The 14,408-nt window shown below is 39.7% G+C and overlaps 1 protein-coding gene across 2 annotated transcripts in view; it reads right to left on the bottom strand.

Moving 5' to 3' along the window:
• Positions 1–347: 347 nt before the first annotated feature.
• Positions 348–14,408, bottom strand: part of ERCC6L2 (ERCC excision repair 6 like 2) — a 139,485-nt gene continuing 125,424 nt past the window's right edge. For both annotated transcript variants that reach the window (XM_034646666.1, XM_034646667.1), the window contains 2 exons: positions 9,662–9,843; positions 348–3,124 (listed from right to left, as the gene is read on the bottom strand). In XM_034646666.1, the coding sequence (XP_034502557.1) occupies positions 2,152–3,124; positions 9,662–9,843 (1,155 nt within the window). In that variant the 3' untranslated portion in view covers positions 348–2,151. The remainder of the gene's footprint in view (positions 3,125–9,661; positions 9,844–14,408) is intronic.

The raw sequence follows: 14,408 nt of genomic DNA, 5'->3' as shown, positions 1-14,408 counted from the left end.
GCTAGGCAGGATTCTCATTGTCCGCCCTTCGTAGTGTCCACTCCCAGATTCATCAATGGCTGATCCGACTCTTCCCACTGCTCAGTGCAGGGCAAGTCAACCCTTACAGTTTCCCTCCGGGAACTTCCTGACTGGCTCCTTTCCATGCTGGACCCTGTACTCTGCTTGACACCCTGTTCCCACATGATAATAATGACAGTTTCACTGGCAACTGCTGAAACTCGTTTTTAAACTCCAGGTCTGTATTTTTGCTCCCACTTTGACTTTTACTGATAAAAATCTCTTTAATAGTATCTCATTGTATTGTATGAATATCATTTTATGATTCAAAGGTCATATCTATATTAAAAATTTTAAAGGTATTTTATTTTATGAAAGATCCACTTTTATTAAAATGACTGAACTCTCCCACCCGGTACAAAAACTGAGATGAAGGGGTGTCTGCTTGCTTATCCCGGCTCCTCCTACAGCCAGGCCCACAGCAGGCTAACAACATTAATATGTCTACCACAGATACACAACACATTGATTTTGTAGCAAGCACCTCAGTGGTGAAACTCAGCATCTGGTAAGTCTGGATACAACTCAGCTGAAAGTAGCAAAAAAACCCCCAAACCTATATGATCTAAAACAATGATTTACAAACTATGATTTCCAATCATTAATAAAATCAATTTAGTGGGTTATGAGACCATTAAAAAACACATAGACATAAGAGCCAAAAGTACAACAGAAAAGGAGATATCAAAGTCCACTGCATGCCTTATGGGTACATATTATTTCATAAACATTTTATTTCAATCTGTACTAACACATATGTACTGGGTCATGATAGAAAATAGTTTTCACAGCCCTCAACAACACTCCAGAGAAAAAGTATTTAGTCACGCAGTCCCTTGAGAACAGGTTTCTTTGTTTTTGTTTTGTTTTCCCATTTCGCACCGCAGCCCCGCGGCCACGGCGGGTGCCCCGAAGGCCCTGCCCCTCGACCCGAGAGTCCGCCGTGCTCGGGGCACCGGCAGTGCCTGGCTCACTGCAGTTTCCTATTTCCCCTGCCCTAGCTCCGCGAGCCCCACCGAAGGACGGCCGCCACCGCGCATTTGACTGCGGGCCAGGAGAAGCCTCGGCTCCCTGCGCCCACGTGCCAGGCATGACCCCCGCCTTCGCGGCCGGGACTCCCGGCGGCCGCCGCCTCGGTCTCTCAGCGGCGGGGGTACCTCACCCGCACGTCTCGAGCCGCTGGCGCCATACGCAGGGACCAGCGCAAGTTCCCCGGAGATGAGTTCGACAATAAGCACACTTCGTTGATTATACACATACACATTAAACTCAACAAAAAAGAACAGTTTTCAGTAAAATGTTCCTTCATTTCTCCATCCTTTATACAGAAGTACCACACACAGCTTAAGCTACACTGATTAAAGCCTCTCTGTTGTACGAGAAGTGGAGGCACTGAGCTCTGCGGCTCTGGGCAGTAGTTAGGCGACTTCGGTGTCGTACCTCACACAGTACAGTTCTACAGCACCAACCCTTTGATCCTGAGCAGTTACAAACCTACTGTCCCAACACATCATAGATTCAGTACTAGTTATTACTGTCTCTAAAATAATTTAGTAACAATACGTGATGTTTTGGGAAAAGGAAAACAGTTAATTTTCTAAATGCTAGTAAGAAAGAAACACATATGTACGCCTGATTTGGGGGATGACCATAATTTGGCCTGTGACTTAACGGAATCTGGGAAAGTAAACCGAAGCCTTTTTAAGCTGGAAGGACACAAATGTTGCTTGAGTTCAAACTCTTTATCTTTCATATTAGAAAATATCTGCACACCAAAGTAAGTGACTCATCTACAGGCACAGAATTACACAGTAGGGGAGATGTCCCAGGTCTCCTGATAACAAATCCAGACCTTTTCTATTTCATAAAGATGTTTAGACTATAATACAATCATATCTTTAAAAGATCAAATCAGATATCAAGGAAAAAATACATAATAACCTTTTAGGCTAAAACAACCGAGAGCAAGAGTTTAATAAAAATGTATGTTGACAACTGAGTTCACAGTTACATAATGAGTGTGGAACACAGTGTTGTAAACGTGGACGGCAGAAGTTCATCGGTTATAGTAATTCACTGTATGTTTATGCATTACTTTTGCGCATTAGTTGTGTTTTCATCTGTATCACTTGAGCTAAATTTTTTCCACAAAAATTTCTCATTTGATTTCCAAAGTGAAGTTTCCAGCTCCTCTTTCCTTTTGGAGGAGGCAGCAAGGGGCACTTTTTCACATAGAGTCTCTATCACTGCCAAGTCGGTGAGTTTACTAAGACTGTCGTCATTCTGTTCATTCAAGATGTCCCAGAAATCTTTTGGTCTCTGTTTTGCTTTTTCCATGGGCCCTGAAAGAACTTTCTTTGGCAGTTGTGTGGGACTGTTCCCATGACTTTTAAAGAGGTCATCAAGAATAGACGTGTCACCAAGTAAGCCTACCACAGAAGTATTTCCTAACTCTGGATTTTCTATCTTTTTGTTTTCCACTTTGAAAAGGGGTTCAGTTCTTGAAATGCCTGTTCTTGTAAGGTCCTGTTGGTCTTTCACGGTATATTCTAACTTTTCTAACTCGTATACCTCAGACTCACTGTTCAGGGAACAGGATGCCACAGTGTCTTTGAAGGCTTGGCTGCTTTTCCCATTGTCAGTCTCTTCCGTAGAGTTTATAGGTGATTCGTTAGTTTCTCCATCATTAGAAAGTACCTCTTCTCCATGGAAACTGTGATTTTGAAACTTAACTGATTTTTCTTTATATATTTTTGGGCTGCAAATTTGAGAACCTTTTTTGGGAGAATCTTTAAATGACAAAGTTTCAAAATCTGACAGCCTTTCTTTTATAAGAGATTTTCTTTTTTCAGACTTATTCCTGACTCTCTCTCTTTTCTGATGGGAAGATTTAATGAATTCTGCAGCTGAATCCACAAAAAATTCTTTTACCTCTGGATATTGAGAAGCATAAAAGTCTTTTAGCATTTTCTGTCGTTCTTCTGATGTGGCATTAGTTATATGTTCGGCAAACTCCTTTACAGAAGGCAAATTAAAATAAGAAGCCATTTCTTCAAATTGTTTTCTGAAGATTTAATGAACAAAAGCAGTGGTTATTTTTATTACATTTTATTTTTAAAGAACTCATCATCAGTGATATTATATAAAGAGACAAAGCAATGCATATTTGACCTTTGAACAACAAGGGTGTTACATTTCCCCATGCAGTTGAAAATATAACTTTTGGCTCTCCCCCAAATTAGCCTAGAAACCTTGACTGGTTTCCTTACCAATACTGGAAACCTTACCAGTAACATAAAACAGTCAATTAACACATATTTGGTATGTTATATGCATTATATATAATGTGCTATATTATGTGCTATATTCTTACAATAAATAAGCTAGAGAAAAGGAAAATGTTACTAAGAAAATCATAAAGAAGAGAAACTACATCTACAGTACTGTATTTACCAAAAAAAAAAAAAAATCTGCCTATATGCGGATCTACACCATTCAAACCTGTGTTATTCAAGGGTCAACTGTAATTTTATTCATTTAGTATATATTAGCTTCATTCCATAATGAAAATGCATTTTATTCTAGCAGGATGTAACCTCTTTCCTCATGCTACTGAAAAACTTTTAGCTCATGAAATCACCAGCTTTTTAAGTTATTCTGATTTATACTATTAGGTATTTCCTGGGAATTGTGGGATCCCAGCATGCTACTCCTCTAGTCAGCCAATTAATTTATGACTGACATGAGAATCATAATTTATATAATCTGTATTTGAAAATCTATATTGTGTTTAAGTCCTACAATTGTTAAAGAAAGGTCTTAATGAATGGAAGAGAGAATTCTGAAAAATAAAGGGATTTTTTTCCTTCTCTCTCCTTTTTCCCCTTCTTCCACATATACAACATAGAAATTTCACACTGTTTGATGATCCTAAAGGAAAATTCTAAACTGATAAACCTAGATTCTTACCCCAACTGGTCCAACTTGGTTATAGACAGCTAAACTAGGAAATGAGATGCTATTTAAAGTAGTGAGTTTCACTTTTAGTATAAGATACTAACAGAAGCTATTGTATGCATGTGTGAGGAAACGGGCCTTCCAGAACCCTTGTAAGACAGAGGCAGAAAGAAAAAAAGTTTCAGAACCCTAGACACCAGACTCTGCTCCTTTCCCCAGATAAGGGTGCTATGGACTGAACTGTGTCCCCCTCAAATTCTTATGTTGAAGCCCTAATCCTCAGTTTGACTATATTTGGAGATAGGGCCTTTAGAAAGTAATAAAGGTTAAATGAGGTCATAAGGAGCCACCAGAGAGATCTTTCTCCACATGAGAGGACATGGTGAGAAGGTCACCATCTGCAAGCCACGAGAGAGCCCTCAACAGAAGCCAAATCAGCTGGCACCCTGATCTCGAACTTCCCAGACTCTAGAACTGTGAGAAATAACTTTTTGTTGTTTAAGCCCCAGTCTGTGGTATTTCATTATGGGAGACAGAGTAGATTAAGACAGAGGGTATTGCTTTGCTGATGCTGAGTTTGGGCCATGAATCAGGAGAGCTCAATGTTCCCAAACATTCTTTCAGACAAAAGCCAGAGACGGTGCTGTAGCACATGATTAAAAGTCCCAAAGTTTTAGAATTATATTCATATTTTATATAATATTTCCTTAAAACAGTCATTTGTGCATTCAACAAATATTTATAGACCCTCTGTGTGGTAGGCTCTGTGAACAGCCCTACTCCCATATTCTTCAAGGAGTTTATAGTCGAGCTGGGGGAGACAGATGCATGAAAAATCAAACTAGAAGAGAGTGATAAATCCCACTCCGGATGTAAATACAGGGCCCTGTGGGTGCCCACAGAAGGGGTACCGAAGCTGGTGATGGGTCATGGGTAAGGTAGCAGGGCAGGCTTCTCTGGTGTCACCCATCAGGTAAGGATGAGCGAGGAAACCTTCCAGGGAGAGAGGGAACACGCACAGGCCCACTTCTGAGGGGACCTGGCGTACAGCAGGGCAGGAGAAATGGCCAAGGAAGAGGCTGAAAATCATGAGGGGTCCATATGCCAATTTCAGAAGTCTGAATTTTCTTCTGAACACAACGGAATCCTGAAGGTAAAATAATGATTTATTTGTAATGTATGTAAGTAGGAGATTTAAAGCCACTATTATTTTTGCTGCTCAGGCCAGGTTATACAAAGTTTGTGTTTCCTGCGATTCTAGTGGCAATCCATCCTGCATGCTCAGGACTTTCGTGGCTCCAGACGAGGACGCTGGCTTCTAGTCCTCACCACACTGGTCCTATTAATTGTTCCAAGTCCAGATATTATCTATGCCTGACCAACAGCTACTCTTCCTGCCAACAGAATATTTAATAACACAAATACAAGCTTCCAAATTTCTGTCCTGGAAACTGCCAATGTTCTTGTTGGAAAGCAACAAGCATGTTCTTAAAAGGTTCCAATTTTCACTTCATGTGAAGTAATGAGGTATTATTTTGTTTATTAATCATCTCCAAATCCATTTTCATGGCCTTTCTAATAAATATTTGTGCTGTGAGGATTAAGTTAATGGCAAAGTTACAGGCTGATGTCTTTTTATTTATCCAAGACTTGGTGGTGTCTCAGCAGCTGCCAAAGCACTTTCACCTTTGCTGTGCTGACCTCACTCACAGTCCTACGAGTCTGTCACTTCTGGGAGGAGAGCTGCTCTGACTCCGTGTTTATGTCAGTAACATGCAAATAAATTAGGCTGTGCGGATGCCCCTTCACAGGATGAGTTACGATTATAATTCATTTTATTTTTGCCTTCTAACTTGCTTTCATAATTCTTGGACTTTAGAGGAATTTTCTCGAAGTATTTAAGGAAGTACAAGGTACAATCAGGAGGTATAAGCTAGCCACTTTGTAAGGATAATTGAGTAAATGAGAGTAGACATCAGGAGCCACTGTAGAGAAAGAAAAAAAAGAAAACCAAAGATAGGTATCTTTCAGCAAATATACCCAGAGTAGCTGTGTGCCATGGATATAATTTAAGATCTCTCCCCTTTTCTTGAGGAAATGAGGGAAAGGAGTAGAACACAGCTAAACAATCTTCTCTTTGCCTGAGCTTTCTGAAGTGAAGGGAGACAGAAGCTTCATTCCAGTGACCTGAGGGCTGCAGCTGGTACCGATTGGTGATTCTCACAAAGGTGGATGGTTAGCGGGAAAGACGTGTGAGCAGTTCTAACCCTGTTCCCTGGTTCAGATGTTGGTATTCGAACGTTAGCCTTTCACTTTGCCTGAGGCATTTATTCCCTAGGCTAGGTAGAGAAAGAAGGAAAAGAGGCAAAAACTAAGCGTTGTTAAGAGTTTTATTTTTATATGCAGTGCTAGAGGGGATAAGGACACTTGTGCTCCCCCAAAACTGGTAAAATGCATTATGGTCGGCCTCTGAGCAAAATAACTGCCCAAAGTAAATTGCCCCAAGTTTGCCCAGAATCATAGTCATATGTCTGTTTAAGAGGAGATACGCTAGTGTAGCATGTGTGGTCTTCAACTTCCTGGGCAATGGTGGGCAGCTAAGAGCCATGCTCCAACCTACCACACCAGCACCCAAGGGCCGAGGAGCTGCCAAACCCGGAGGAAAGAATTTGGAACCCAGAGAACCATCACCATTCGCCCATTGCCTGCTAAGCCTTCAGGGCCAATTCAACCAGGCCTCCCATCCCCGCTTACCTCAGCCACTACTCATCTCTTACCTGGAAGCACTGGCCTCTCATCCCCTCCTAGTCTCTTCATTCCCAATCGAATCCAATCCCGCACCCTTCCAGACCATTCTTCAGTGCCCCAGAACCAGGCTATGATCTACCAACTCCCTGTTCTTCTCCCAGAATGGTCCCTCTGTCCCCTCATACTGCCTCTTCCCATGCAGCCCTCACAAACGGAGGCTCTTACACCTCACACCCTAAATCTCAGGGTTCATGGTTCACATTGCTGCTTCCAGACCATTATTTTCTTGGAGACTCCTTCTCCTCTTTTAGGTTTATGCTACCTCACTAAACCATTCTCTCCCTCAACTTGTTAAGTGACCTCTTAATTGCTTCCTGCTAGTGACCGAACACTTGAGATGAATCCTGCTTCCTTACCCATCTCCTGTCATCATTCTTGATAACACCAGTATCCATGTGGATGCCCCTCCCAACTCCAATTCTTGGCCCACCAATTTCTTTACCACTCCTGACCCAAGAATCAACTGCATGTCAGTTCCTTATTCCTAACACCAGTGACTGCCACCATCATTACCATTAACGGCACGACCTGCAAATCCCTGAACTCAGGCACCTTATACAGCAGCTCAACTGTTCAATTCCCCCATGACAACAATGCTGGAAGATACTTCTGACCTCATCAAGCCTCCTCTTGTCTGGCTTAGGTTCAATTTTATAATTACTCCTTTGCAAACATCTTTCAGCTTCCTTGCTTCTCTTTCCCTCCACTCTAACCCCTGAAAAACCCTAGCCATCTCTCTATTCTGTGTCTCTAACTGAGCAGTTGAAGCTTGCTGAACAAAGTCCGCACAACCGCATGGATTCTTCTCCTGGAATTACTCTCAAACAGAGACTTAACATAAGCCATGAATTCTAGTCTCACTAAGCTTGCTGTCCTACTTTATAATAAATATGGGGCGCCTGGGTGGCACAGCGGTTAAGCGTCTGCCTTCGGCTCAGGGCGTGATCCTGGCGTTATGGGATCGAGCCCCACATCAGGCTCCTCTGCTATGAGCCTGCTTCTTCCTCTCCCACTCCCCCTGCTTGTGTTCCCTCTCTCGCTGGCTGTCTCTATCTCTGTCAAATAAATGAATAAAATCTTTAAAAAAAATATATATAATAAATATTTCATGATTCTTCCTCTCCTGAAATTTCTCTCCCTCTGAATTGATACTTTAATTCTCTGTTAATTGAGGAAATATCACCATATCAGTGCTTGTCTTCATCCCTTCATCTACAAGGCTAGACCTTCTTCAGGGGTCTGGACCTCACCCTCTCCCGCCTCCAGGACTTCTGGTGGCACGTCTCTGGCATGATCTCTTTTTCCCCTATTCGTCTTTTCTCGCAACACACAAACAGGTTCTATTATTTCTCAACTTAAAAAAGCCTTACCTTTGACTGACAACGCCCTCCAGGTCCTGCTACTTTTCACTCTCCAAGAGCTGTCACAGGCTCTGCCCATGCCCTGCTTGCCCACCTCACCCCAGCACCAACATCTGCCCATAGACTTGCACACCACTCCCACCAGGGCAGCCAGTGAGTTCTCTGCTGCCAGTTCCAGGAAGTACTCTCACACTTCATCTGATTCTGGTTCTCAGAACCATTTAATAAAGGGAAGTGCTCCCTCCTTTTTGAAACTTTCACTCCTCTTGGACTTCAGGACCTTATATTGTGCCTCCTACCCAGTAGGCCACTGTCACCTGAAGGCTCAGTCTTGGGGCTCCTCCTCTCCTCTCTGTGCCGGGCTCCTAGGCTGTTCATGCAATCTCCATGCTGATGACTTCCACATTTAGATCTCCAGTCCCCAAACCCCAGAGTAGCATATCCATTGCCTATTTGGCATTTCCATAGAAACAAATTATTTTAAGCAAGAAGAGGACTCTTGATTTTTGTTCACTCCAAACTCTTTTCTCTCCTAGTTTCCCCCATTTAGTCAACTCAGTCTGTTGTTCCAACAACCAGTCCAGCACCAAACTGAATTCATCCACTTCACTGTCTCCATGGCAACAACTCTATTGCCAACCACCACCAACTAGTTCCTACGGTCCCCCCTCGTTTGCCCTCTACCACACAGAAACCAGAACAATCTTTAAGAAACATAGATCAGATCATGTTCATGCTTCAACAGCTTTTGGCTACACTTGGAATAAAATCCAAACTCTTGTCCACAAGCTACAGGGCTTTGCACGCTCCGGCCCCATCTATGTCTTGGCCTTCATCTCATGGCACCCCGCGAGGCTTATCATGTACTAAGTACCCAAGTCTTCTCTCAGTTCCTTGAACAAACCAACCTCTTCCCTCCTCAGGATGTTCTTAACTCTAATTCTTTGCCTGGTTATCCCTTAGGTCTCAGATGTCAACTCTGTCTCAAGGTCTTCCCTGACTACCTAACAGAAAGATACCTGCACCCCCTCCAGATGCCACTATTCTCTATCAAGGAGGCCTGTCCACTTCTTTATCATTAAATAATTACTTATAAGTTGTGTTTCTTTTTACTTTTGAAAATTCCTATGGTTTAATGCCAACTCCCACTGCACTGTAAGCTCTATGTCCTTTTTTCACACTGTATGTTCAGCACTCAGCACAATGCCTGAGTACATATTAAGTGTTCAATAAATATTCGGTGAATGAATATAACACACTTAAGTAATTTCATGCATCCACATAAAGATTTCATTTTTTTTATCAATTGAGGGATTAGTTTTCTAAAAACATTTAAAACATCTGGAATTTATTTTCTAAAGTGTACAAATTCAGATGTCAGGTATGGTTAAGATTCAGATAATTTGTGTATTTTATTAAGTAGCTATATTTCTTTTGAGAATTATTCTTAAAGTCCAACGTTGTTATAGACTTACGTGCGGATTCCTTTTGGCGTTTCTCCAATTATGAAGGTGGTCTGGTCTGTGCGGTAGACTTTTTTCTTTTTCTGGCTTACAGGGTGCGAAATGTAAAGGGGAAATGAAATGCTTCCTCCACTTAGTTGTTGACCTTTCTTTGTACGTGTCAATGTATCTGTCTTCACTTTTTCTTTATGTGTCTGAAAAGAGAAGGAAAGCAAAAACTAAGTCTGAAAAAATAGTCATTTTTGGTTAAATGAGGAGACGGCCTTATTTTTTCCCCAAACTCTTTATAATCAAGTATATCAATTTTCCACCTGATAGCACTATAAGAGATGTTAACCTAGATTTTTAAAAAGAAGATATAGGGAAAATTATTTTTATATCTTTCTGAAATATATAAAAGTAATGGCAATTCTATGATATTTCCATGGTGTCTATGGTTTAAGATATATGTTAAAGATATATCTTTCCTAAAGATATAATAAAAGTAATGGCAATAAGACGATGCCTTCATTGTCAAGACTGATCTCATACTATATAAGTGTTGATATCCCCAATACTGAGGATAAAAATTAATGATTATAAAAATAATGGCATAAAAATGAGATATTTAAACTTCTTAAATTCAGGAATTCCTTTCAGTATTAGTAATCAGATTTTCAGGTATTTAATTTTATGTAAGTAGGCAAACTTTTAAAAAATAACAATCTTTATGTGATAATTAAGAGACCATTTTCTTTCTTTTTTTTTTTTTTTTAAGATTTTATTTATTCATTTGACAGAGAGAGACAGCCAGCGAGAGAGGGAACACAAGCAGGGGGAGTGGGAGAGGAAGAAGCAGGCTCCCAGCAGAGGAGCCTGATGTAGGGCTCGATCTCAGGATGCTGGGATCACGCCCTGAGCCGAAGGCAGACGCTTAATGACTGAGCCACCCAGGCGCCCCAAGAAACCATTTTCGTAAATCCTACTCTTTAATCTCTACTGGATTGCCAGGATATCTAGTGATTTTAAGATGCTAAGTTGGTCGAAATTATAGATAAAATCATATTTATTTTACAGACTATACAGGTTGCTTGTTTAACATAAATTGTTAAAAACACTGGGTCAAGAAAAAAAATTTTTATACTGTATGGTTCCAATTTCCCTGAGAAGATGGTATAGTGAATATGTGGAAAGTCCCATCCCATTCCAAAAGAGAAATATTGTATACAATCTGACAACAACAACAACAACGACAGCAAAATTATATTTGAGCTCAGAAGTAAGAAAGGTACATCACTAGGTGCCAAAAAGTGAAGAAGTAACATAGTGGTCAATGAGAGCTAATGCCTTAAGTTATAGTCTGCAGGCCCCATGTCTAGAGGGGAGATGCAAATGACTGAATTCCCTGCATTAAGAAACAAACAAACCAAAAACAAAGGAGGAGTTAAGAGGTTATCCAGTTCATAAATTAAAGCTAGGAAAGCCCAAATTGGGAACACAGGATTCCTACACTGGATAGGAAGAATCATTGATGAAATTTGGAATGCCCGGCCTGTGCCAGTTGTGGAATCTGATTTTGTATCACCTGGGTGGTATGGAAAATCTAAGCTAAAAGCCAACATAAAAAAATAGCCCAGAATCACTGAAAACTATGGATCTCAAAGAGGAATGAATGTAAAAACATACCCTAGGAAGACTTCCGTAATCCAGAGAATGCTTTTGATTCCAATGTGGGGGGAAGGTGTGGGGAGGAACTTAGGCAAAAATTATGAAGAACATATAAAACCCATCACCATGAAAATGGGCAGCTGCAACAAGTGTGAGCATATACATGGGAGGAATTATAGATAATGAAGAAACCTGAAAGAGACTAAATCATTAGCATGTCCAGAAAGATAAAGGAAGGAATAGAATCTACCAGCAAGAACTGGGTATTATATAGGCAGCTCTGACAAAGAACCAAACACAAACTCTAAAAAATAAATATAGTTTTGGAAAAAGAAAACAGAGATGGTAATGAGCTCAAAATATGAGTTAAAGCAGCAGAATAAACAGCCTTACAATGAGAGTTGGGAAAGTGGTAGAGTAAGAAGACACACCAAAATTTCTAAAATACTAGAAGGAAAGAATACAGAAAATAGAAGAGATACTGCAAAGACATAATGGCGGGTAATTGAAGAAGGCATGAATCCTCAAATCAAAAAAGGAGAATCTGTAGTGGGAAAAATAATAACAAATCTTGCACTTTGTTATATCACAGAGAATATCTTAAAAACTAGCAGGGAATAAAAACAAGATAACCTTCGAAGAAATGACAATCAACCTGAAGAAAGACTTCTCATTAATACCACTACCACCAGAAGATAATTAGATAATACCTTCTACATGCAGAGAGGAAAAAACTATAAACTTAGAATTCTATACCCAGTTAAACTATCATTAAATTCTTCCTTTTTTCGGACATACAAAGACTGTAAGAGTGTACTAGATACAGATTCTTGCTGATGACATAATTATCTTTCTTTTATAGGAGTCTGATGGGATTGAAATGGCACATACAAATGAGTGTGGGTAGGGGATAGTTTTTCATTCCACAAATATTTACTGAGCACCTATTATCTTCCTGCCACCATACTATGCAGTTGAGAAAAAAGATATTTACATATACAAAGAGGCCCCAACCCTTAAGGGACTTAAAAGTGACAAGCCCATTTTTTTTTTAATTTTAAAGACAAACATTTAGTTTTCTTTTAAAAAATAAGTGGTTTATCTCTTCAACGTATATTCAAGTTCATTTTATTGAAATAAACTGAGTATAAAGAGAACACATATGACATAACTGTTATTTTTTCTTTCTTCTTTCTCTCTCTCTCCCTCTCCCTCTCTCTCTCTTTCTCCCCCCACCTTTCTTTCTGTCTTTCATCTCTATATGCAACATGGGTACCAAACTTATGACCCCGAGATCAAGTCACACGCTCTACCAGCTGAGACAGCCAGGCACCCTGTAACTGTATGGTCTGTAGTAGCAAACCATTTCTAAAGAAAATAAATTGACTTCTTAAATATCTCTTGTGAACCAGATGGACAAACACAAAGTGCTGAAAATACTTTCCTTAAAGGCATCATTTCTTGAATCTTAAAGCATTAACAGAAAGGAAAACGCTGACCTTTAAAGAAAAACTTGAAAGAGATATGATGCATTTATTCTACATCACAAGAAAACAGATGAATGTTGAAAGTTTCCAATAAAAAGGCTCATCATCTTAGATGATCCCCAAGAAAGAATGATCTGTTATTGTAAGGAGAGATGGGAGGTTTACATGAAGATAAAGGGAATAAACAGAAAAAGAAGGAACTGGGCCAACCAAGAATACTCCATCCTCATATCCTGCAATTTCTGAAGCCATAGAGAAATCATGCCAGACAATGGCAATTTTCAATAAATTTACATGATTACTCTGGGTCTTTCTGACCTTGGCAGGATTACAGAACTCACATTTTGTGTGCATACATTTTTTTTTAAGTCAGTTTCAAAAATTCTTCAGGGAAATTCAGCTTTTCCAACAACAGGTATCAAACATATGGATCTTTAATTTTTTCCATATATTCCTTATTCATTTATTTATTTATTTTTAAAGATTATTTATTTATTTGACAGAGAGAGACAGCCAGCGAGAGAGGGAACACAAGCAGGGGGAGTGGGAGAGGAAGAAGCAGGCTCCCAGCAGAGGAGCCTGATGTGGGGCTCGATCCCAGAACGCCGGGATCATGCCCTGAGCCGAAGGCAGACGCTTAACAACTGCGCCACCCAGGCGCCCCATATATTCCATATTTAAAAACCTGATTATGTTAGACAATCATAAAAAAGGAAAAACATTCTTTTCCCACATGGGCTCAATACCCTATCCTTTACTTTTTTTTTTTTAATTTATTTAGGTTCAGATTTCCATTTTCGTAGAGTCCTTTGAAACTACTGAAACAAGGCTGTGAAACAAAATTTTATTAATTAACTTAATAAACATTCTGGTGGCCTTGTTATAAAGCTGGTTTCACTCTAGTAAAATAGCATCCTTTACACTAGCTGATACAAGGAAAACAATGCCAAAGTGCAAGTTGCAACTGCAGTGATAGTTATAATTTATTATAAAGCAAAGTTCAAGGCCTATGGCCAAGATGAAAAGATTCCATATTATGTGGATTGGACTCAAGCTCACTCATTACCACTATGTCAAAGCTGTGAAGTCATATGACACTGAGGCAACACGAAGAAGTAGCAACAGTAATAAAGGCTTGAGTAATGAAAAATCAGTAAAATGAACTGGATTAGGAATTGAAAAGACAATACTATCCCTTCTTAATACGAGGTTGCTTGCTAAAGAAAGCAAAATGCATCCACTCCTCTTTCCCCTAGAGAGCAGAATGGCCAAGAACTGGAACACTATATCTCTATTTAAAAAGAAATTTTGCAATCATGACAAGAATAAAGCAGAAATGCCATTTTCTGCAAAAGCCCCTAATTGTTCCTAACATTTTCTTTAAAAATTCCTTTAGAACTATCCATTAAGATTTGACTTAAGGAAGTACTTTTATATTCTGTGATTCTGAAGCTACTTTCATATGACAATTTATGATTATAATGATAAGGAATTATAAAGATAAGGGCTTTGTACAGTAATTGTATAGTATAAATATTTCTGCCAATAAGTATTTTAGAAAGCCTGACATTATTAGAATATAATTTATAACTTGGTATTGCTATATCCATGATGATTTGCTTAAT

The sequence above is a fragment of the Ailuropoda melanoleuca genome, chromosome 17, assembly GCF_002007445.2.
Source record: "Ailuropoda melanoleuca isolate Jingjing chromosome 17, ASM200744v2, whole genome shotgun sequence".
NCBI classification, from domain to species: Eukaryota; Metazoa; Chordata; class Mammalia; order Carnivora; family Ursidae; genus Ailuropoda; species Ailuropoda melanoleuca.
This window is presented reverse-complemented; position numbering and strand designations above follow the sequence as displayed.